The sequence below is a fragment of the Cottoperca gobio genome, chromosome 13 (genome assembly GCF_900634415.1).
Source record: "Cottoperca gobio chromosome 13, fCotGob3.1, whole genome shotgun sequence".
In the NCBI taxonomy this organism is placed as follows: domain Eukaryota; kingdom Metazoa; phylum Chordata; class Actinopteri; order Perciformes; family Bovichtidae; genus Cottoperca; species Cottoperca gobio.
The window spans coordinates 14,842,187-14,868,374 of NC_041367.1; the positions used below are offsets into that span (position 1 = coordinate 14,842,187).

The window sequence follows — 26,188 nt, forward strand, 5'->3', positions numbered from 1 at the left end:
ATTGGATCTGTCACAGCAGAATCATAAGTCTGCACAGACATATAATGTCACACAAGTAGCCCGTGTTGTATTGTTTTCCCTGTGCAGGGTGTGGCTGTTACATAAAAGAATATGAGGAGAAGGTCAATAAATCACAACATAATCATACATGTGTACATCATTATTACAGGTAGTACACAGGTTATTAAATATAAAGTGGATTCAATTAATTGTGAGTATCACATTCACAGTCTTCGAAGGTTATATAAAAGATTGAATATGAGGGATAGTAAATCACAGCAGAATCGTAAGTCCGCAGAGAAATATTAGAATAATTAACCAGAGTATTAAACATAAAGTAGATCAAAGCCTTTTGAGTGTCACACAAAAGCTTGAATTGCAAATGTTTCCCTCTGTGGGGTGCATCTTTTACCTCTAGCTTACTATATAAAAGATGGTGAAGAGAAGATGAGGTCTAAGGATGAAGAGAAAAAGGACACTAAATCACAGCAAACTGAGGATGAAGGGGTGAAACTATAACACGCCTCTCAACCATCCATCACTGAAGCAGCAGGTGCCACCTTGGTCACGCAGGGGCAGTCACCCAAGCAGAAGAGACAAATCAAGAAGTCCCTTAAAATAAAACCAAACCCATGCAGAGGCTTTAAGTCTGATTTCTTTTATCCTCTCTTGCTTTCTATGGATAAAAGAGAAATGAAGCATATGAATCATGTTTCCCTCAGCTTTAAATCCTATAAATCCAGTTGTGAGATCTGGTCTAATCTGACAGATGCTTTACCTAATGGGGGCCTCTAATTCATTTTTAATCTTATCTTGACCTGCACTACTGTACAATTTGACAGGAATTGCTACAAAATAGGTTTCTCACTGAGCGTCTATGGCACTAGTACTCACCACAGCACTGTCGAGACTCAACACCTACTGTGTTTATCCCTCTTCTCCTTGTATTTGCCCACCCATGAGGCCACACACATACAAGATGATGGTCTGGTCGCAGCATAATTTAACACAAATTAATAATGAGAGAGGAAAAAATGCCTGTGGCCGAACCATTGCCCTGGAATCTGTGAGCCGGACACACTACATTACCAAACTCTACTAGGAATACGTGCAGCCAATTTGTATTCATCATGAAAGCCAGTGACAATACTTCAGAACGCTGAGCTGAGATCCCACTAAGAAAAACTAATAAGAAAAAGCCTCAAGGCCAGGAAGCCAGCAAGACATATAGCACTGATTACACCAAATGGCTGCACTAACTGGATACAAGTGAAAGGCTAATTGAATTAAGGGAATTTATTTCGTTAGAATAATTCTCTCCTTGTCATTGAGGACATTACTTTAATTCTACAGCACGTCTTCATCAGAAAGAGGAAAATGAAACAATATTTAAATAAAAATAACCCATATTATTGAGATTTAGTGCAAACACCCAGGCAGCTCAAATTCATTGTAGTGTCTAAAAACTAAGTACAAGCACACAGAATGAAAGATGTTTATGGGGCTTTTGGAAATCGAGGGCAGGACCTGTTTCAGCAACAGAAGGCTTTTTGGGAGGCATTAAAGAGTCACATACTTGGCAGTCAACACACCTGAATTTAGCACCTGAGGTACAGATTTGTTGTTTATTCCTGTCCGAGAAAACAATTCAGCGACCTTATGGGTGGAAAAGCACAGTCGACAACTCAGTGGAGTTGTTTGAAACAAAAAATAACTTTCAAAATAGCCTCTGTTTAACATTGACTCTCACTGTGACTCTTACACAAAGTGAAGTGCCAGTCTGCTCTCTTCAGGGATTGTTGAGTGATAACGGTTCAAAAACACATTACATATTCCTACTTTTACTGTTAAAGAATACATTGAACTTGGTTGTTGTGACTCTTTTCTCTGTGCTATCAGTGTTTATGTAGATAATAAGAAGTAATGTTTTCTCTAATGGTATGGATTTGAGTATGAGGAAATGCACAATGCATCCATCTGGATGGTGATCTCTGACCTTGGTATATACTTGACCTTGTCTTTGTACATTGTTTTCAGGGAATCCTTTGCATGGCCCTGTACATTGAACATATGCACTTATGAAATATGAACATTTTACACATTTATTATTCTTTAACTTCCCTTTTGATCCATTTTATTATTTGTCTTAATCCTTTTCAGTCGTCTTTTAGCAAAACTTCCGAAGCGTGACACATTTCACTGCAAACACTACTTATGGGACAAATAATCCTTTGAATTCTTGAACATAAAGTTTAATAATTCAAATACAGTTGTGAAAAGTACATTTACTCAAGTACAATTTTGAGGTACTCGTACATCAATTAAGTACTTTTATTATACGCTACTTTATACTAGGGAGATATTGTAGCCTACCTTTGACTCCACTATATTAATTTATTTCACAGCTGTAGTTACTGGTTACTTTGCAGATAGAGATTATTATGTATAAAACATATTAATAGATTACAAAATGTAATGTATCCTTATAGATTAAACTCCTAAACTGTAAATAAAGTAGTTAAAATGAGTTACACCTCGACCAACTGTAACATACAACTTACATGTTAATAATAATAATAATAATAATAATAATAATAATAATAATAATAATAATAATCATTCCATTTTGCAGAATGAGTACTTTTACTTTTGATTCTTTATTGCCTATATGTTGCTTATCTTTAGTTTTAACTAAATATTTTTTTAAATATCTAGATGCAGAACCTTTACTTATAATAGAGTTTATAGTTTCACATTATGTTATTGCTACTTCTACTGAAGGATATGAGTACTTCTTCATTCTTTTGATCAAACACTATATCCAAGATATATTATTAACTCTCCTTCTTAACTTATTTTGGAAGTGGCTATCAATGAGTGCATGGCTGGCTGTTATGCTTCAACTACAATTTACTGTTGTAGTTGTTAACTTTTAAACAAACACAGAGGCTGAGATAAGTACACAGTGGTTGTCTTTATTTTATAAGCTCACTGTAATGATTGTTGAAAAGCAGAAAGTTGAACAAGTTTTACGAATGAGGAAAGTCACACTGCTACAACTGGTGACTGAGTCTATTCTCAAATGTATCTTACATAAAATATGAAAGACTTTTCCCACACAACTCTATTGTATCCACTGCGCTTCAGAATCACATCTGCTTTGAGGTTGACAGCTAAGCTTTTCAGCCTCACAATCCATCAGTGGGAATTCAGTTGACTATCTGCAACTACTCTACTTCCTTACTTGTTTCATAAATTGCTGCTGGAGCAGAGACCATACATTTTCCCCAAAAAGCAAAGCTGTGACTGAATGAATGATACAAACAGTGAAAAGCTGCACAGCAGTCACATGTGATCTATGAGATCTCAGACAGCATATGATGCCTCAAAATAAAGAGTCACTTCAGAAGGTGTTAAATGCAACCAATACCAGTATTTGCATTACAGATCGCTCGGTGATGTCAGGTGTCTCAGCAGAAACCATCCCTCCAACAGAGTATCTCTTGAGAACACCAAACATAAGTAATAAGCCATAAGATTTCATATCCATCTAGTGTACATACAGAGCGTCAGCTAAACTTTTTCAAAAAGCAGCCTTGAGGCACCTGTACGACAAAGTGCTCCCTCTCAATGCTTCATGAATATAGTGTAGTCATCTGTGTCCGCAACAATACTGAAATCAGCTCTGATGAGGAGTCAGTGCTGGCTGGAGGCAAGGTCGAACCTCTCTGACCATTTGGAATTACAATAATGTGCAAACTAGTGCTAATGCAGGTCCATGCACAAGAACATGTGTTTGTGAATGTTAGTGCTTATGTGGCAGATGTTTGCAGTACATAAAGAAATACACGTTTAAGTAGAGAGCGGATTCTCTGGTTTGCTGACAACACAGTCTCACAGTCAAATGCTAAGTGCTGCCTGCTGAGGTGGCAGAAATGAAAATATATGATCTTTTGAATGTCTCTAGGCAGATGCATTTGCATTTTCTGAACCATAACAATGAAAAATAATTAGAAATTAGCTCTTGGAAATGAACGAATCAATTTCATGTGTTTAATGTTTCCCATTAGCCAATGACAAACCAACCTTTGGTTCTGTACGTCAGTGTGAAGACAGCCACCCTGAGAGGAAATATAGGTGGCTGATTGAATGTGAGCTAATGCATTCAGTCACTGTATGTACTCTGTTGAAGGCTGTTCCCCACAGGCCAACACTACATCTGAAAATGTTCCCTCTGTGTCATAATCCTGGCTTCCAGTTTCTTTGTTTTACTTCCTGGTTTCCTATTTTCCCGCCTTTTGTGATGTGTTTGCCCCGCCCTGATTTGATCCTCCTGTGTCACCCTGCTGGCCTGGTGTCTGTGCCTGTCTCCTCCAGCTGTGTCCTGTTCTTGTGATTAGTTGTCTGTGTGTATATATTCACGTGTGTCACATTGTTCCTTGTCGGTTTGTCATCTACTGTTTCCTGGTGTGGTTTGTCCCGCTGTGTTTAGCCCTGTGTATCCTGGTGTTCCCTTGTGCCAACCTGGTTTGTTCTGTTTCCTTTATCTTAGCCTGCTCCCTCAATTTTTGCTTTATACCTTCTTTTTTTTCCTTCTTCAGTTTTTGTTAATTAAAGCTTGCTTTTTTTTATGACTATCTGCCTGTGTGTACTATCATACTTCTCGCCGTACCTATGTTTCCTGAAAGCAACACGATTGAGGAAGGTCTTTAGCCTTCTGTTTTGCTGTCACTCTCGTTTTGCCCCCCCCCAGTTGAAGCCCAACCCCGTGAAAACCTTGAACTTTCAGTTACATTTTTCGTTTTCAAATGATGAAAACTTGTGGCCTGGATTTAGCTCCATAGCAACAGTATATAAAGTAGTGGCCATTTCATATTTGGATCAGTAGGAAAACACATTTTTTGTACTCACAGTAACTTAAAAAAAAACATTTTCAGTGATGGGAAAAAAAACAATCTTTTTGCTGTGTTTACATCCTTTATTAAGACATGAAAGCAAAAGAGGATATCAAGTTACAATAGATTAAACTCATGATACCCTTGGCTTCCTGCAACATTTTGCTGGAGACCATATGCAATTAATTTCCATATTCAAACGTGAAAATAGAAAGTGAGTAATCCTCAAGGAGGTTTAAACCAAGTGCAAAGGAAGGGCTGTAATCTTATAATCCTCTCTAATGTCATAATGGTCTCTCCATGCTTATCTAAAGTAAACTAACTTTCAATGTGGAAATCAATCACAGATACAGATGGACCATAAAGAGTAATGTGACTAATGCTCCCAGTGCAATTCAACAATCTCACCTGCTGCAGCTTCATCATAAATATCCCAATTAAATAGAGAGCTTTTTGTAAATGATCAAAATAAGTACATACTTCATTCCAAAATGAAAACAATGTGAATCTAGAGGAAAATGACAAATAATCACAGTCCTTGGCCAATTAAATGACCCCTATATCTTTGATATTTACATCCTTGACAATAAATACATATTATAGTCATTTGTAAGAGACTGCTATATCCACGATGCTGTAACATCCTATTAGCTGACCAAAGCCGCAGCCGAAGCAGGAGGTGACTGGACTGGCTGAAGAAACTCTGAGGTGAAGACGGCCTCGGCGTACTCCTCCACAACATCCTGAAACTCTGCTGCCACGTCAGCCAGAGCCTCTGACAGCAACTCCTCTGCCAGGCTGTGAGACAAGAAAGAACAAAAACTATTTTCCTAAACCAAGTTTCAAAGTCAGCTCCTGAGAGTGAGTCAGAATCTAACATATCATGTTGCGGATCACAACAAATGAAACAAAAAGAGCATATATTGTGAGGGGAAATCTGAATGAGCGGAGTACTGGACAACAAAGAAGTGATGTCTTGCGCAGAAGATTTTATTTTAGATCTTGTACAAGGAGAATAAATAATGAACAGCACATGTGGATACAGAGATGCAGTCACATTGTCTGCCACCATCCATTCTGCCAACCAGCCGCTCTCCCTCGATATTCATCCTAAACAAGGCATGCCATCAATTGTTTGCCTAAAGATGGAGCACCTGGATGGCTCCTCAAATCCTACTCGACACATTCTAAGTGAGACAGTCAGAGCGTCTGCCTGACCTCTCCAGTCTGAACACACGGAGTCCATCTGAACTCTTATCTTGCAGCTGTGGGCCGTCAGCTCTCGCAGACTAAAAGATGAGCGATATGTTTGTGAGAGATGACCTGACTAGAAAAAGAGACACTCAAGTGTTTGATCTAAGGCCTACTTAAATATCCTCCAACATGCCAGGGATAGTCTAGGATCAAACTATGTATAGAGGCTAAGGTTTGAATATATTTTAATACACGTTTATACTAATAGATAGGAATTAGTCCAACAAGTACTTAACATATAACTGACAGACAGACAGATGCAGGGACCGTGCAAGTGGCGTAAAATAGCTTGAGTTTCGTATGTTTGAATATATTTTCTGTGTTGTGTTATTTTACAAATCACTGTTGACAGACAGAATGAATGAATAGCTCCGCCAGGGCAGCTCATTAACATCTCATCACTCCGACAGGTTTCTGCAGGGGGTCTAGAGGCCTATATGTTTGTGTTCTCTCTCCAAAAATACTACTGGATGGCTTCTCCTCACACAATATTCTTATTTTTCTCCAAATGAAGAAAAGCACAGATCCATCTTTTGTTAACGTTGGTTCATTGATGTGGGACTGTCAATGAGCCAGTGACACAAGCAGTCGGATCCCACGGGTGGGACTGGGCGACAGTCTTTCGGCTCTGAATTTAAAATCTATTTATAATCCTACGCATGTCTATGAAGCAGAGAACCTGACGTAAACATGCATCTTTAAGAACTTTAGATTCACATGGATTCAGTATGTTCACAAAGATGATAGGGAGTCTTCTGCACTCTGCATTGCAGCAACTTAAGAATTCTGTTAAGTATGCAAATGTGTGAGTGGGAGAGACGAACAACGTTGAACACCAGAGACACACTATGCAAACCATAAACTGCATCGTTCTTTCAGAGTGAGAGAACTGCACACGTCCAGGGACAAAACAGAAAGCAAGGGAGGAGAAATCTGGTTTCTCTGAACATGTGATATGTAGTAGAGATATTCTCATAAAAGCTCAAAGACAGGGGAATGAAGATGTTAGGAAACCTTCACCGTTGAAGCGTTTACCTGTCTGTGATGGCCCAGGGGTTGAAGCTGCCGACAGCCTCGTGAGCCACAACACGCAGGTAGGCCTCGTAGTCTTCTCGGTACCTCCGGATGTTTCTCAGCATGCCGCCTGTCACGGAGATAACAGTGCCCCCGCTTCTCTCCCCCGGGGCTGGGAACACGTTGCCGTGCCTGGGCTGCTGTTCGTCTTGGGACGCCTCCTCTGTCAGGCTGTTCTCAGAGAGGACGCTGTGTCTGAGGAAACGCAAGAAGACGCTCATGAGGCGAGGCAAATGGGTAGATCTCCGTGACACCTTTGTATTACCTTGAGTGTTCTCACTGTGTGCACGGGGTAAAGGGCTTCTGAGGGGCTTTGATGAAGAGGAAATGTAAATGCCAGAATGAGTGTACTTTAAAATGACCAGAAACACTCGCTGTTACACGGATGAGGATGATGAACGTATGAGAGGTGTCCGAGCACAGGGCAGCTCTCTCGCCCGTCTCCTGCCCAGTGTGAGTGGGGACTCAGCTGGGTATTGCCGCGGTGTAGCTTGATAATCCTCTCTGCTTGAACAAATCAATCTGTATGCTGCGACACCGCTCTCTGTGCTATATTTAGTGTTGCAGCAGTTCCCAAAGCAAATTGCCTCTCTATTGTGCTCCCCGGCCTCAGCTGAACTGGTTTCTGTTTTGACTGTGGGGGCTGCAAACCGCGGGGTGGCCATAAATATCAAACTGTCAGCACAGTCAACTCTGCTTACAGTCTGAAACAGGTCGATTTACTGTTTGATGGGCATCTGAGGACCAACGTGGCGAAAGTAACAATACACCCTGCAAACTCACTTCCTATTTATAGAGTCAGATTAGCACTCAGGATTTTTGGGCTGTATTCAAGCTTCCCCACCCCCCCCAACATTCAGACATAGAAGCTAAATCTCCAAGGTTAAGATTAACCTTGAATTATTGAATAAGCATAAGAATATGTGAAAAGGTGATAAAACAAAACAACAGAATATAACAAAACATATGTATTGTTTCAGAAGTATGATCTGGAAGGGAGTTACATTGAACCATGGCTATAGTATAGAGCTAATAGTACTGCGGACATGTTCTGAAAGTGTTAGCGGTTCCTTCTCACTGAGTTCTGGCTTATAAAGCTCAATGAGGAGGCTAAAGACACGAAACAGCCGTATAAGACATCCGTATTGAACATTTCATGAAATGAATCCTCCGGTGTGTTCACGAGGATGTGTTTCTGTGTGGGCCGTAATTGACAGGAAGCACAAATTACACGGTCAAAACCAGCGCTGTGCTCCAAACATCGATACGGCAATATATCGTGATGTACTCCTTGCTGATGCCAGCGTCGATACAGATGCTACGGTAGAAAATGCTGTGACGTCAGCTTTGAAAAATAAAAACATCCCTTATGGTGCAGCACACAAAAAATAGGTTTCAGCAAAGGCCAATCCGCATTACACAGACAGTGCATGTCTCAATTTAAAGCAAACTTGCATTTAAGCTAGCAGCATTAGTGAAAAACCTAACCACTGCCAGCGAAACTGAAGGCAAAGATATGGGGATATTTGGGAATTTTTTCAAACCCCAGGCAGTCGGGAGTTGTAGTAAATTCTACAACCAACGTGTATCGTGCTACGTATCACATCGTGAGGTTGTAGGCAATACCCTAGTTTCTGTACAAAAGCTCCAGACCGGGGACCTGGCCACAGTGCCATATGCGACATATCAAAAGGGCAGGCTGTGCTGAAGCTGACTTGTACAAAGACAAGTGTGACTCAGAGAAAGTACGAGGTTATTCAAGCAAGATTCACAGATGCCCTGGTGAGCTTTTGTAAACAGCAGGAAAGAAACAGGTGGAGGATGAATAGCGTGGAGGAAAATGTATAGTGCAATTTTCTTGCTTATTCGGTAATGCCCTACTCCAGGGGTCGGGAACCTATGGCTCTTTCGATGACGCGATATGGCTCGCAGACAATTTTGAGCTGACATTTTTAACAACATGATTAACAAGTAATAAATAATTATATTGTGTCATTATAAAGTAAAACATTTAGCGGCGGATTTTGTTTTAGTTCTCCCCTCTCCTTTCCTCCGCTCTGTTTCTGACTGTAACTGTGTGCGCACGTGTATGTGTGTGTGTGTGTGTCGCGAAACAGCTGAGGAGAAACTGCACAAAGCAAGCAGTAGACCAGGGGTGTCAAACTCAAATCACAGAGAGGGCCAACATTAAGTCATCGTTTCGGGGGTGAAGCTTGGAAACTGCAGCGCCCACAGAGTCATACTTTGCCTTGAGTGAGGCGTTACACTGGAGGTCAATCAGCTCCATTTGGATGTTCACATGTGCTGTTTCCACGTCAACTGCAAACGGGTTGCTGAGCAGTTCATGCGCAGTCGGGAACACAGCGGTGGAGAAGTTTCCTTAATGCATCCGAGTCTCCCACAGGCAGCTCGGCTTGGAACGCTCTCACTGCATCATACATGTCCGTGAACACACGGCCCTGAAGCTGCAGGTTTAACAGTGAGATGCTTCGTTATGTCCCACAAACAGTCCAGCTCACATCGTCCCAGAGATGTGTGGTGTGTTTCCCTTTGCTTCCAAAAACGGCCAGATTTCCTCACGCAACTCGAAAAATCTATTCAGCACTTTCCCTCGACTCAGACATCGCACCGCCATGTTCAGAATGTATCTCCTCAGGAAAAGACTTACATTGACTCTTATAAAGTTAGACAATGGTAGGGGAGACACTGATACCGCTTTTAGTACTCGGAGACGTGATATACTTAAAACTAAATTTTATTAAATAAATGGCTTTTATGGCTCTCCCAGCCAAAAAGGTTCCCGATCCCTGCCCTACTCAGACATCTTTTATATTCTAGAAGTGCAATCTCAGTTATTGTGAATGTAAGGTCACGACTGGATGCGGGTGAGGTTGGGAGCCATTGCAAATCTACCAAGCAGCCAATTACAGGTCAACACAGCTTTGGGCTGTTGTTAATACTTGGCCTGAGAGGACAACTGGAGCTGAACAAAGAGGCGGTGGAGTGAGACAGCTGATAATAAAAAAAAAAATAAAATACATGAAAGGTTTAGAATATTGCTGAGTGGGGCTTTCATCTGTTCATTGATTTGTTTGACCTGCTGATGCAGCTGCGGTTGGTCAGTCAGCATTAGCCAAGAGGGGAGACAACCGGGGTCTGTGTCTGGGCTCCTCACCATGGATACATAAATGTTATCTGCCGCTCTGCTGATGTTTCCGAAGATGAAATCTCTCCCTCCATTGTCAAGCGGCCACACAGACACAAGAACAAAGACAGCCGAAAAAAATAAATATTCTGTCCTGACTCATAACAACCCTAAGCAGAGACTAAAAGAATAGCCTGAGCACCTTTAAACAATCAAATGTTTTTATTAGATATTTTCCAAAATCAGCTGATTTGACAATTGCATTGCCCCATTAGTCCTCAATGCCTCTATTACAGCACAATACGAAAAAATCAGTTTGTCAGTGTCCCTAGTCAACCAACAATACGATCAACAGAGCCTTTTCCTTAGTGTGTTTAAATGTGTGTGTGTGTGTGTGTGTGTGCGTATGAAATCGCACACGACTCTTCGTGCTTACTGCAGCGACTGATGTGTGATGTGTCCCTCTGGACTGACACATGTGGGTTATAAAACAACCAATCAGTGCTGAGAAAGCACACATGATGAGCTCATCACACATTTTGTTGTTCCAAACCCCCAAAATTCAATCTCGCCATTCTGCTACACTGAACACTAAAAAGAGTCAACACTGACAGAGGATTAACACACCGACACAAAAACAGAAAACTGCATTTGGAGGCTATTTTCCTCCATGGGAACTAATGACCTTTTATTCCGCTGCTCAGTTGCTGTACAGGCAACATGAAAGTAGAAATTCGATCAACATCATCAATAATTCTTCATTCCCTCTCTCATAAACTGTACTTTATGCCTATTGCTGCACACAAGTATCAATTATCTGAACTGTTGGCAGGCATTCAAATATCTGGACGGACCTAAAGCTGGCAGCAGTTTTGAATACCTACTGGGACTTAAGTGTTTGACAGCATAACATGTTTCATTATCTGGAGAATTACTTCCCTTAATGAAGTCAGTGTGTTGACTCTGGGATCAAACTGAGGCAATATCATTAAATCAAGCTTGTTTTCTTGGACACTAATGCAGCTCATTTCCTTAGGCTGCAGATGAAAAATGTCACATGTCATGAAGGATTACAGTGAAACTCACCTGTTGTTAAAGACCTACACATGACATGTGACAATACTTTAGCTCAATTCCACACGTAGACTGCAACAAGTTTAGGTAAGGCTGGTTCTATGTGTTAATGTGGTTCCTTGGTGTACTGTGTTGTGTGTTTTTTTTGTATTGCTGATACAACAGGCTGAAGGGTTTTGTAATCAAAACTTTTCTTCACTTCATCTCCTCTTCATCTGATGTAAAAAGTTCCACCTGGGTCACGTTGGAGCGTGCACCGCTGCAGCACAGGCAGCCCGCTCATCTGCCTTACAGCTCGGCTCAGTTTACAGAGAAACTTTTTGGCCCCAAAAGACAGCTCTATAAAACAATGAGCCTAATAAACACAATGTCAAACCAAATGACTCCCTACTTCCAACTTTATTACTTCTGAAGGGACTAAGCACTGTGGGAAAAGAGCCGTTTGTCTACAAGAAGTTTCCACTTGCACCTTGTTGCACAGCATAATAAAAACGAGAGTATTTCTGCTTGTAGTAGCGTTCACTAACTGCGACAGGTGTAACCTTTACTGGCGCATCTTTCCCGGTCAGCTCTTTTAATACACACATTTTTATTTGTGCCAGCACAGAAACACTCCAATTGGCACTCAGCTATTACATTTAGCTATAACAGCTTGAATTGATGAAAATGAAAACTTTCCAGACAAAAGTACTTCATTTCCCTAAGCAGCTGACAAGCAACTACTACATTGACTGGGTCTTCATTCAGAGCGAGGACGAGACGAGGAGAGTAATGTGCCTTACAATCGATGGTAATTATTTTCCTGGAGCCACATAATAGTTCATATAAACATAACAGTCATTGACAAAAACAAAATGTTGTGCTGTCATATTGCATTGGAAAAGTGTCCTGTCTGACTGTTTCATTATTACAGTAGAAATGTTGAGGGACGTCTAATGGAAAAGAGATTCTGTGATGCCATGATGTGTAAGGCAGCAGACTCTCGATGCTGCTGAAGTCACCATCAATGATTACTTACAAACTATGTTGATCAACGTACGGATAGAAACTAAGTCATTACTCCAAACTATGGCCAAGAAATCTTAGATGCTCCCCATTAAAAATATCAACAAATAGATGAATTTTATAGAGAATACATATCAACCACTTGTCAACCCTAACCCACTTGCAGTAAGCAGGGTGGTGCTGAAATATTGAACTCATTAAATCATTTATGGCATCTTCTATCTATATTTGTAATTAATTTAGGTCAGTTTGGAGAGATTCATTTTCACTTTGACATCAAAGAATGTTTTCTACTCGTCAATGTCAAAAAAGAAAAAGCTAATTACATCGACTGCGATTCAGTGTGTTAAAAACAAAAAGGTCCAGCTGAGTACTTAAGCTTTTTGAAAAGGTACTGTAATTTGGACTGATGATAGAAGCGATGCAGGCAGGTCTGTCTCTGTTTTATGCTGCACGGATTCAGGAACTTTCAGAACAAATGAGCTGGCAGTCCTCACATGCCTTTGTCCCTGTTAAAGCAGCAAGGCTGGCTCTGAAGAAAACATTACACCTTATCAAAAAGACTCTGCACTAAATAGTTGACTTCTAAGCGCCTGAGTCAAAAAAAAGAGAGCTTTCAGCTAATGAATGCCTTCCGAAGACTGAATCTAAAAATGAGTCAGTGGATCTTAGGGCGAAGTTTCCAGTGAGGGAACCGAACCTGAGGCTCTCAGTGTCTGACTGACTTTATTTTAGTAATGTTGTTGCTTGAATTTGTTAGAAGCAGCATCCTGCTGGCTTGTCTGTGTCAACAACTTTTAGTCCTTTCACTCTTTTTCCTTCTTCTTCCAAGTTCCTCATTAACTTGAGCAGAACAGCAGCTGCAGCCTAAGCCCTGAGCAATGAAGGGTCTCTCTGTGGAGTCTGCTGCCAGAGTCAGGAATAGACTCTGCCCTGAGTACGGTAGCCACCAAGTGAGTTTTAGTGGGATGAGTAATGCCTCCCGGTGCGAGAGTGATTATAGGACGACGCGTCTTGTGGGAAAAAACACTAACCGTGCATCGTTGGAAAAACATTAACCACTTTACCTTTCATCAAGTCTAGAACCCAACAGTGATTGACTTCCTGTAAACGATGCTGCTTTTAGAATTGTAGCACAACAACAACAACAACAGGAACAGGAAGTCCTAAACTGCAATTTACTACATTTATTTTTCTCATAGAAAAGGTACACAGAAAGTGTCCTAGTGTTTTCACTCTGCGAGACAAAGCAACAGTATACAAGTCATTTTCCATAGAAGCCGGTGACATCGTGCTACAAATCAAAGACTGCATTTATAAAGCACTTTTCTAGTCTTTGAGACAACTCAAAGTGCTTTTGCAACACTGGTCAGCATTCACACACACATTCAAACACTGGTGGCTGTCATACAAGGTGCCACCTGCTCAGGAGAGGTCAACATTCACACGCACTCACACACCGTGACGACGATGCCATAGGGAGCAATTTGGGGTTCGGTGGTAGTAGTGGTGTTGACTACAGGGGCTGGGGATCGACCCCTTCACCTTCCGATTGATGTGCGACCGCTCGACATCCTGAGCCATACCTGGCCTCAAATGTTTCAGTGCTCCAATGACGCATCAAACAATCAAATGTTTTTATTTCGCCATCTCCGGCCCCCCTTCTCTCTCCCCTGTTCAGTTATGTCTAAAAAATGTAAATGTATTGCTATTTTACGACATAACTACATCAACTACTGCTTGAGAAACACCTCAACTGCAACAACGAAGCACTTCCAATGTTCCCCGAGTGACTCCAGCCAGCACAGAATTGTGACGAGTGTCGATCAAGAGTGACGTAAAAGTCGCATGAATTCCAATGTGACCTTTCGGACTGAGATTGCATTGCAACAAATCAGACCTGCAACTGATTTAGGACCATGTATGAAAGCGGCCCAAATCAAAAAGATCAGATTCCATTTGAAGACATTTTGTTTTGCCTGCAGTCTAAACGTAGCCCTAGACTCGAAATCAAACAAGTAATCGAAACCCAACATTTCAATATGTATATAACAGAGGGGTTAAATCATAATGTCATATATTAATTGTACTGTATAGAGTTGGTGCCACGATTACTTTAGATGGGGGTTCTGATCTTTCATTTCAGCTCAAAAGCTAAATAGGTCAAACCCTGATGCTGCAATCCAGTTCATATATTTCGGGAGCACTCCCAACTTTCCATACTGCCCTTTTTTTAGGATGAATGAAACAGCAAGGAGGGGAAGCAATCAGCAAAAAGATGAAAGTCAGAAAAACACGTAAAGGACATCGTAACCCACCCAGTCTCCACAGGTTTCTCGAGGACAATATCAGCTGCAGAGCTCTGCCTCAGCGCCGGCCTTGTGAGCATAATTGGCTGAGGAGAGGCTGGCCTGGAGCCCGGAGCATGGCACTGGGGTCCTGGGAAGAATAGAGAGGAAGAAGTAGTGGAAGTGTGTGTCTAGAGGGACAGGGTACAGCAGGGTACAGACAGACAGACGGATGAAAAAAACAAAAAAACAAGCAGTATTTGCCTCCTCTTGTCAGATGTAGCGCTGTCTCCACCTACAGGAGACATTAGGTAAATCATTTCTCTGGATTTATTTATTTATTATCACCTGCTGCTACTGGTCGGTCCCAGTGAAGAGGGTCCGAGTAGGCGATAGAAGCAAACCGTCTCCTCACTTCCTCCTGATCTCTCTGCTCGGACAGATAATATATATATTTTTTTAACAAATTGTCCACCTGGCAAAGACGCTGCATCAGTAAACAACATCAGATCAAAGCTGTCACAGGAGCTCTCTATAAAAAACAACGTGATCACTGGCGACCTTTCGGGTTCCCCGCTGACCTTCTGTTCGTGGGCCTTTCTGTCAGGCAGCTCTCACCTGTATCTCCTCCATACGAAGCAGCATACTCTCCAGGGTGGGGGCCTGCAGCCTACACTGGGCCATGCCCTCCAACTGTCTGTCTGTCTCGGCTGCCCACGCCGCCCGCGCAGTGTCATCCAAAAGATCTTCCAGCAGCGCCTCACTCAGCTGCTCAGCACTCTCTGCTGCCTGTGGAGGACAACATTCACAACAACCACAAAAAAACCTGAATAAATATACGCAGAATATTGGATGGGATTGTTCAATCGTGGCCATGATGCAAATTCAAACTTTATTCAATAGCAAGGCCAATTCTATTCTCCCCTGTGAATAATTTGGCAACAGCAGCGCAGCTCACCGTCTCCGCAGGCTGCTCAGACAGCCGACTCCTCAGCGAGGAGCTGATCCTGTTCCTGGACTCACCAATCTGCTGAGGTAAACAGACAAAAACAAAAACTCACTAATCATAAGCAAGCATTATTTACTATCTCCAAAAAAAAAACCAATACCAGCACTAAAACAGTGTAATTATATTTGACTAATTAATATTAATCAAACATTTGTTATTTGAACAAACAAGATTTATAGATTGTTTCCCGCTTCATGCAAAGAGACATTAAAAAGGGAGAACGTTACAATCTGGCACGACCCAGACAACAGATAAGTCTTCCTACCTGTGCTTCATCCAGAAGGGGCTGAATTCTCTCTCTGGCCCTCTGCTCAGCTCTCTCAGCCCACTGAGTTGGCGAGACAACGTCTGACCTGTAAACCAAAACACACCCACACTGCAAGCTGTCAAAAGGAAGTTATGTTCATCTAAAACACACTTAATAAAACTAAAATAATTGCAGTATTTGTCGGTTCCTGTGTTTGTTGAAATATTCACATTTACTGCGATGAAACAAGGTCATAACTATCAGACTATCAGCACTCTGAAGAGAGGCAAACCTTGTGAACACTTTACGGAATGTATCCTGGTTTCTTTCACTGGAGAAGACAATGGATTTATTTACAAAGCCTGACACGCTACTTGCAAAGACTCCATCAGTTCAGGGCATAATGACTGGGATTAGTTGGATGAATGTGACATGAGCATTACATACAAGAAATAGTCTGTGGTCCCCAAAAACACAATAACATATGTTGGCTCTCTGATTTCATCTTCTTAGCCATTCAGGAATCTTTTTTTTGTCCTGTATTAAATGCACTTTAAAACTTTAAAATGTAGATGCCTGAAAAGATTACAAAACATTGTATATTTAGCCATTAGAACTGTATACAGCTTTTCATTATAATATAGTGATAATATTATATTTAATGTATAGTTTGTTGTTTTGAGGCCAAGGAATAATTATAATGGTGGATGAGCCAGAAAACCTTGTTATGCCAGGTGGAACTAATAAAATGATCAATGGTGCAATTCCATTCAAGTGCCCCAATAAGCCACTATGCTATGCAGCCATGTTTATTAACGTTATTAATTACACCTGTGTGTTTTCTGTCATGACATGTCAATCTTCTAGCTGAGAAGTTATTTGGGTGAGTAAATCATTAATCAGCAAAATGTTGACTACGACCCACTAACGGCTCACGCTGAGCTTTGTTGCCGCCCTTGCCGAGTAAAACTGTCCAATCACTCATTAGGAAATGTGAGCTGATTTATAGGAGCTTACGCTCTCCAGGGTGCTGATGGGATGTTGCTGCAATCACAACCTGCATTATTTTCTGCTCTATTGTTTGTAGGCAATTATGTCCATGCAGTTATTCCTGATGTAACTGTTCAGTTAATTGTGAGGCCTGGTGCATTGCGAGCTGTATGGCAGCTTACTGTGTGGATTACTGCCTTGGGTTGGCAGCAAGATTTATGTGTTTTTGTTTTTTTTATGGCTTTACTGGTGGGAAATCTTCTTGCCTCAACGACAAATGTTTACACAGGACACATCCAAGCACATATTATTATTATGATTATGTAATGTACAGTGACTGGTTAATAAAGGGCCTCTGAGGAGCACTTTACCCCCCCCCCCCTTCTGCAAATATTACTATGATCCTATCCCTATCAAAAGGACCCTGTGGAGTTCTCTTGTAAACAAACAAAAGTTATGTTTACAATAAAAATGGGGACTCCGTCAAAGAACATCAGCTCCATGGTACTACTGGTATTTTGTCTCATTAGGCAGGGTTTGGGGAATTGTCTCCATTGTTTTCAGTGTAGTTTCTTGTTATAATATTAATAATATAGGTTGCAATATGGGTACAGATGGGCTCAACCAAGTATCTGCTTTTTGGCTGGATCAATATCCCACAACTGATTTTTTTATGGACTTTCCTTTTGCATCCTTTAAATCTGCCAAATGTGTAATTATATTCCTTCTGTACTTTAATGTCTGAATGCACTCAGCCTCTTCTTTACTCAGCTGGTTGAGCTCTTTCAGCCTCTGCATCGTCATCTTATCCAACCAGGCTTTCCTGTACCGAGCCAGTAATCATCAAAAGAAGCAGAAATGCAAGCTCAATTAAGCATTTCACGTAAATACCTTGTAATCCTCATCTGTAAAATCAGGCCCCCCCCGATTAATTGGAAAGCACAATTGTAGTAATTAAGATTGGATTAAACAGAGACATATATGGAACACGCAATCAATGAAGCGCTTACAACCACTGAAAACAGGCAAACTATTAATCACTCGCAAAGAGAAATGGCCGCAATCTAGCAGGCTCCAAGATGAATTTATTGGAAAGAATTAACTTTGAATTAGAATCAGAGTATTGCCTGTGGCGCTCAGCAAGTGGGGTCTGACAAAGAGGTTATAAATAACTCACTGAATACAGAAGGACTCAATATGATTCCATTCCTTTTGCTCGGACAAATAATCTGATGTAGGTATGAAGAAAAAAACAACACAAATCTAAAAATAACGAATCTGAGGAACGGTAACATTTCATTATGAAATATCTGCTAAATAGAAGAGATAGAAATCTGGATATAAGTTGTAGGATATGGGTTTCACCTTAATGCTTCATTCTGAGCTTGTCTCTTCCTTTCTGAGCTCAAGGCCGGCTCTGCTCCTAAACCACCGGCCACCGCCTGCCTTGGAGGGCTGGGCGAGGGCTTCGCGGGAGAGAAGAGACATCGAGGCTCTGGTCTTCTACTTTGAGGGGATCTGCGGAGACATTAGCGGAGGGATGAAAGAATAAGAAACAGAGGCACAGACAGATATACGCTGTAATAAGAGAAGTCAGAAAAGATGGTTTTGGAATTGAGTAAGAGGAATATGGAGATGAAGGTAAAGAGAAAAAAGGCATTTAACACAAAGAACCTGCAACATGTACAGTATATACGGGTCTCCCATACAGACATTTTCCCATGTCACATTCTTTTAAATGTTTGACAGGTACCATTCCTGAGAGAGCAGACAGGCCGGGGACATTTTTCGCTATACCATCAATGTTTCTAATCCTATAAACTTGGTTGTTTTTGTGCTATATTTTACTAGACAGTATATTGCATTATTATTGTACGGATAGCAATTCGGCAAGACCTACAATCATACAGTGAATGTAAGCTATTAGTCCTGCAGCTAATGTTTCTGATGAAGCACTTATTAGGTCTCTGCTCTTTTTTTCCATTATTTTCTTTATGTTATTGTGTCAAGAGCACATTCATTCACAAAGCATTAATGAGCAAGTGATACATACAGAAAGAAAACTGTGACCTTGACATTAGAGTTTCAGACATAACAGAATACATATTATGTAATGACTTCTGTGTGCACTGAGAGCAAAAGCATTGGTGAACAATAATAGGTTATGATTTTTAATTTGAATGAATGTGTCATTAGCTCTACAGAGAGAGACCAAACTCACCGCTGCGGAGGAGGAGAGTGAGGAGACGTAGGTATCCAGGGGACAGCGTGTTCTTTTTGAGGAAGCTGGTTGACTCTGAGCTGAGACGAGACTGTCGGCTGCTGGAATCCTGCTTCTTGTACCTGGTTACGCTAAGACAACAAATATATGTTTAGATTGTTTACAAGATCATAACGTTGGTTAAATCTTTAAAGTGGCACACCTTAATACACTTTCTTTCCACTGTGGATTCTAATAAAACTAAAACCACACTGCTTCTAACATGATCTGAAGCTTTTCCTGTGTTTTACAACTAGGGATGCACGTTGATATCGGTATGTCATCGGTATCGGCCGATTAAGGCTTTAAACTGAGATATCAGCATGGGCCAGATTTCCTCCGATATGCTACATAAAAATAAATATTGCATATTAGTGGTTTTCTTATTTTTCCCAGTGAATGTGTACATTTGGAAAAGCATTTTATTTTATTGCATCTGCCACTGGGCCGTCCCGATTCCACTACAGGAGAGACTTGATGCTCACTGTAACCAGGTGGTAAAAACAATATGTGCGTCTATCGGCAATCAGCCAAAATGGGTTGAAAAATACTGTCATAAATCCAATATCGTGCATTCCCAGTAACAACATATTTAATTCAGCATTCAGCTTTGTAGAAGTCAAGCCAACACCTTCATTAGAATGTCAGCCTTGCTTCTCTCAGAGTGTAGAGCTCCTCTTTTTCTGCAGGTTTGGTTTGACTGGGGTCGTCCCCTCAGCTCTCTCTGGGCGAGGCTCTCCAGGCCGAGGCTCTGCAGGCCGGCCCTCAGCACCTCTCTTCTGTTCATGAGCTGGTGAGAAGTGGCTTTGGGCTTCTGTGAGGCCATTCTCCTACCTGCTTACACAAATTAAAACCTGAAATAATTAACTTGTTTTGATCTTATTGCTGAATCCAACGTAAAAAGAAATCCAGGAATAGCTACGGCTCTTCATCACTAACCTGGGGGGGGGGGCCTAAGGCATGAGGTGACACAGCACAACACCTCTAATTACAATTCGCTAACACTCTTCACAACCAGTTGGATCCCTAAACTCATTGTAGGTGTTTGTGTCATCTCCTCCACAGCATGCCTCTCAGCCCAATGGGAGCCTTCAAGAGTTAACTGCGAATAAGCAGCGGGGGATCGAAGGCCAGAGTTCTGCACTTAAGTTCCTGTTTTTCCTATCACTTCTTCTCTTCATGGCTCATTATCAATGTTCAGCCTGATGCAGCCATTTAAGAACAGTGGGAGGCCATAACACAGACGCACAAAAGCCCTCAGGTGACTTCCAGATACTCGGGAGACTAAACGGGTTGCAATACACACAATTTACTCTCCGTTTCAGTTGTCAGAGGCTTCGGCAGCAGGTAGGCCATTGCCTTAAGGAGGAAATTATGAAAGAAAACACTGCTTTTATATTAGATTCATGAGGTTTGAAATTGCATTGATGCTGTTGCTGAGGGTAGACAAAACAAAGTAGAAAATTAATCAAAAGATGACTTACTAAGGAGAAGTAAAGGCTTTTTAAACTTGCTAACTAAATCTAGGCAGAAGCAACACTCACCACCGACACCTCTTCTGGGATTTGCTGGTCTGAGAGATCCTCTCGCAGTTGAGATGCTGGGACCCTTGGGTGCACGAGTAGGTGACATGCTGCGATGAGGAGACTTCCTGTGTGGACGGCATGCTTGGGCCTGCATCTTTTCGAGCAGGTCTTGTTTACTGAGGGCAGAATCTAAAGTCTAAGAGGAATAGAGTGACATTAAAACATTTGATTATTCACAACAACTCAAAACGACATAAAATAAGCTGAATCAGAATCAGAAATCCTTTATTAGTCCCATAATGGAGAAATTGACATTGTTACAGCAAAATAACAAGAAAAGTAAAGTGCACACGATAATTCAATAAAAAATAAACGATATAAGTACGAAGCGGTTGAGTAATTTATAAAGATGAATATTGCACATGGAAGTGATAATTGCACAACAGTGGTGGAATAGTCTGCTCTTGGTGTGGTTGTCTCGCTGCATATCTGCATAGCATAACAACAAGATCAATAATTAAACACTTTAGAAAAAACAACTAGATTATTTTCAATTGACTGTCTCTTTTAAAATAAAAAAACATAATAGTCATTGGGAATAGTTATACTATACACCAATAGCCAGGTGCAGTGCTCTAATAAAGTATAAGGATGAAACGACAGGAATGATTACAAGTTAAGTGCTGACTCTACTTTAATTTGGAGTGTTTATATCAATATCAAATTAATGCTGTAGGAACCTTTGACCTTTCTATACATTGCGGTCAACTCAGACTCATATTTATATTTTTAAAGTCAGCTACAGCGATTAGTCTATGAACCACAAACTAATGGCATTTACCTTCTCTTGTGATGCTGGACCAGACCTGTGCTGCAGTTATCTTCACTTGATGCATGTTTTGGGGATTTTATGCCTTTAGTTTGTCTCAAGTAAGCTATTTGAATTGCCTTGTTGTTGAAAAGGTGCTAGACAAATAGATTTGCTTTGCCTTCAGTTCGTAAATCGCCATCGCCAGTTGGACTGAGATGGCCTGTAAATGTTGTAAGTTATGTCTTTATGTTTAGGATTATTGTTCTGCTATATTGTCCTAAAATTGGGGGACTACGTATAAAAAGAGTCCTGTATACAATAGTTGTTACATTTTTAAATCTACTGTGCTAGAATGGAGCCAAAACAATGAAAAACAGTAATACAAACCCCAATGAAGTTCGGACGTTGTGTAAAAAGTAAAAAATAAATAAGTTAAAAATAAATAAATAAATACAATGATTTGCAAATCCTTTTCGACCTATATTCAATTGAATACACTACAAAGTCAAGATTTTTAATGTTCAAACTGATAAACCTTATTTTTGCAAATATTCACTCATTTTGAATTTGATGCCTGCAACACATTCCAAAAAAGCTGGGACAGGGGCAACAAAAGACTGGGAAAGTTGAGGAATGCTCAATAAACACCTGTTTGGAACATTCCACAGGTGAACAGGTTCATTGGAAACAGGCGAGTGTCATGATTGGGTATAAAAGGAGCATCCCCGAAAGGCTCAGTCGTTCACAAGCAAGGATGGGGCGACCACTTTGAGAACAACTGCGTGAGCAAATAGTCCAACAGTTTAAGAACAACGCTTCTCAACGTACAATTGCAAGTAATTTAGGGACTTCATCATCTACAGTCCATAATATTATCAAAGGATTCAGAGAATCCGGAGAAATCTCTGCATGTAAGCAGCAAGGCCGAAAACCAACATTGAATGCCCCGTGACCTTTGATCCCTCAGGCGGCACTGCATTAAAAACCGACATCATTCTGTAAAGGATATTACCACGTGGGCTCAGGAACACTTCGGAAAACCATTGTCAGTTGTCTGTGAAGGCACCATTAATGCCGAGAGGCACATACAGGTTTTGGAGCAACATATGCTGCCATCCAAGCGACGTCTTTTTCAGGGACTTCCCTGCTTATTTCAGCAAGACAATGCCAAGCCACACTCTGCACATGCTACAACATCGTGGCTTCATAGTAAGAGTGCTGGTACTAGACTGGCCTGCCTGCAGTCCAGACCTGTCTCCCATTGAAAATGTGTGACGTAAAATACGACAAAGGAGACCCCGGACTGTTGAGCAACTGAAGTCGTACATCAAGCAAGAATGGCAAATAATTCCACCTACAGCTACACTTACAGTTATTGTCCTCGGTTCCCAAACGATTGAGTGTTGTTAAAAGGAAAGGTGATGTAACATAGTGGTAAACACGACCCTGTCCCAGCTTTTTTGGAACGTGTTGCAGACATCAAATTCAAAATGAGTGAATATTTGCAAATACAACAAAGTTTAGCAGTTTGAACATTAAATATCTTGTCTTTGAAGTGTATTCAATTGAATATAGTTTGAAAAGGAATTTGCTGATCATTGTATTCTGTTGTTATTTACGTTTTACACAACGTCCCAACTTTCTTGGAATTGTTCAAATTCTTTCTGATTTGTACGATGCTCCTCACCTCTAGTTTCTGCAGGATGTCGAGGGCCGTCTCAGGCACAGCTGAACCCTGTTCTACTCCAACCTTAGCTGAGCACAAAGAGAGCTGGCGAATCAGCTGGCCCAGCTCTTTGTAATAAGGGGGGACCTTGCCATGAGATAGATCTGAAAGCTGGTGGATGACGACCTGTAAGGCCCTGAGTGTCCCCCGGTGGGCAGCAGCAAGCCTGTTTATTGCCATGGACTGAAAGAAGAGCAGAGAGTAAATCAGCTTACCATTGAGTAAAACTGATATATCAATGATTTTTGCTTAGCAGTAGAGCTGGTAAAACCTCTTTATAGCAATATAATATTCATTTAAAGAATAATTAACTGTCATGGTAATAACTTGTTACTGACAAACAGCATGCTCTTTTTTAGTTACTGTCATAGAAACAAATAAAACTAATACGTGTGTGGTTTCAGACCACTCATTGGTGTGTTTGGATTCATGACTGGCAAGTAGAACATTTATGTATTCACAAATAAAGGAATAGTCTCGGCTATAAACAGCAGGAAGACAAACCTTTTTGGTGTCCCACATTTTCTGGCTTCGTAGTTTCTCGATATCTTCCTGTATCTCTTTTACCTATTAAAATAAAATTCAGTAGAACAGTGTTTATAAAAACACAGCAATTACATTTTTTTTAAAAGTCAGTGAAGGTTTATGGGGTAGAGATTTAAATACCTGTTGTTGGAGAACATAGATGACACGTGCTGAGCGGACTGCCTGCTTCTGTCTGCGCATCTCTAACTTGTTTTGCTCTTCTGGCTCCAGTGGATCCTCTGTTTTCTCCCCTGTGGTTAAATTCCATTCATTATTGTTTAATTGAATCCAATATGTGTTGTATGTAAAACCATATGAAAAGTGTGCTGATTATAGTGGTTGCCAAAATGTGACAACTTTTGTGATATCAAATTATCAACAGTAAGACACAAGGCCTAATGCAACCAGCTGGGCTGTTTTTGTGGGATACCTCTGTTGGCTAGCTCTTCTACTTTCTGAATATAGACTTCCAGCTCATTCTGCAGCTTGCGGATCTCCTGGCTTAAAGGAGCCTGTTTGCTTCCCTCAAATCTCCTCGGGCCAGGGTCTCTGTTTGGGGGTGACTGGCCAATCCGAGGCATGGAAGAGATGGGACGCTTCTGCGGTGTGTGCACCGACAATTTGACTCTAGGTTGTGTTGCTTTCTCTTTTGGACTGGAGGTCTTTAACTTGGTCTTACTCGGAGTGGCTGCAAGCTCCTATAGAGAGAGAAAAAGACTCATTGACTGAACAAAGCGGCAATCATTCCTTAAATAGGACATAAACCAGTGAACTGTTAATTATAATGTGTTCTACTAATCTACAGGATTTACCTGGAGTAGCTCTACATCACTTGTTTCAAGGAGGGAGGCCTCCTGAGTGGGTTTGGCAGGGAACTCGAGGCGCCTTCGTCTCAGATCTCGCTTGGCCAGCTGAACCGCGGAGCGCAGTCTCTCCTCGGAGAGAGTGGTGAAGCTGATGGAGCTTCTGGTGCTGTCCACTTTCTCACGCTCCTGTGAGAGCGGCAGCAGCCTCTCTATCACGATGGGGGCTGGCAGACGAACATGGGTGGCACGGTTGCTGGTACTTGCAGGGATGGCTTCATTGAACAATAGCTGTGGTGTACAAGATACCAATCAGTCTTACCAGTCTTGTATGCCATTGTGATACTCTATCATGTTGTTTACACCACTTTCTCAACAAGTATTTTTGGATTTCATTTCATTTAAACCCAGTTGACAATTTGTTCGGTAAATTTGCTAAATAAACAATAAATCCTACGTTTATTAAGTTATTTTGTTTGAGCTGGGTTTTTAATTATTATTTGTATGTGTTGATTCCACTTCTTGATCATTTGGGGGATGCACTATTCGGCTATACTGAGAGGTGTGCGTTATACTCAGTTTATCCTCACTGATATAGAGGAACAAAATATAAAACAATAACTGTCCGAACAGCACCAAACACCACAGTCCCCAGAATCACCATAAAACGTTAACTTGAATCAACACTTTAACATTATAACCTCAATAAAAGTAGGATTTATTGCAGGATTGATCTGAAATGGGTTTAGCTAACATTAATAGTACCAAATAAACTGAGTGTACATGCATGCACGTGTAACAGGTAGCATGAGCTGTCTAGAATGAAGATATAGCACAGTTGAATATTATCAGGCTTTAGATACTTCTTCCATGGTTGTTTACCTTGGCTTGGGACATCCCAGTATGTAAATCGCTTCGGTTGTGAACGTTTCCGGGTTGAACCTAAAACAACCCAGTCTCTCCCTTGACTTTGCTGTCCTCCGGAAATCGTGGGACCACTCTGCAAGAACTGTGCAGTCATTGCAGAAACCCCAGCCACCAAGATCAGTCAAAAATAGCAAACAATACTTGATATATAGCGTTAATGCTAATGAAAGTTAGCATTAGCAAGCTAACTACGCTTTTGAATTGAAGTCTGCAAACATTAAGTTAATCCCAACATCAGCCATTCGACCATCACTTGTAACGACTTTTTTCAGTTTCTACAGAAATGATAAATTGGCTATTCACGTAGCGTTGCTAACTGAGGGTTAATTAATATATGGGACATGGTTAACTTTTTAAATTTTAGTTCAAGCTCGTCAACAGTTTGAAACACCGCCATGACAACAACAGAACGCCGCCGGACGGAAGTAGTTTATTTTCTTTATGCCATGTACGGATAGTCAAACAAGTCAAACATCAACGCAACCGCATTTTTAATAAACATGTTATAACATTTAAAATTATATTCCCTTCTGTGATATATTCTGAATGTGTGACATGCTATGCAATATGGTTATTAAAATAATATAACAAAGGAGATTTTAAAATGCCTAATGACCTTTTCAGGTACA

At 41.0% G+C, this 26,188-nt stretch overlaps 1 protein-coding gene across 1 annotated transcript; it reads right to left on the reverse strand.

Moving 5' to 3' along the window:
* Positions 1 to 4,963: 4,963 nt before the first annotated feature.
* On the reverse strand, positions 4,964 to 25,985 carry kiaa0753 (KIAA0753 ortholog). Its single transcript, XM_029445558.1, has 17 exons — positions 25,515 to 25,985; positions 24,642 to 24,923; positions 24,260 to 24,527; positions 23,971 to 24,080; positions 23,809 to 23,871; positions 23,266 to 23,487; positions 20,786 to 20,963; positions 19,873 to 20,075; positions 19,203 to 19,333; positions 18,347 to 18,499; positions 16,010 to 16,097; positions 15,694 to 15,765; positions 15,354 to 15,524; positions 15,084 to 15,165; positions 14,766 to 14,886; positions 7,185 to 7,418; positions 4,964 to 5,693 (listed from the first exon to the last, which is right to left on the reverse strand). Exons 1-17 carry the CDS (start codon positions 25,527 to 25,529, stop codon positions 5,543 to 5,545), a joined length of 2,544 nt encoding a protein of 847 aa, XP_029301418.1. The 5' UTR covers positions 25,530 to 25,985; the 3' UTR covers positions 4,964 to 5,542.
* Positions 25,986 to 26,188: the final 203 nt, after the last annotated feature.

Excerpts from the sequence above, each read along its gene's own strand:
- kiaa0753 (XM_029445558.1), bottom strand. Across the intron at positions 23,488-23,808 it reads AAATGTGGGACACCAAAAAG|TCCATGGCAATAAACAGGCT; the intron begins GTTTGTCTTCCT and ends CTCTTCTTTCAG. Across the intron at positions 18,500-19,202 it reads CACTCTCCTCCTCCGCAGCG|ATCCCCTCAAAGTAGAAGAC; the intron begins GTGAGTTTGGTC and ends ATGTCTCCGCAG.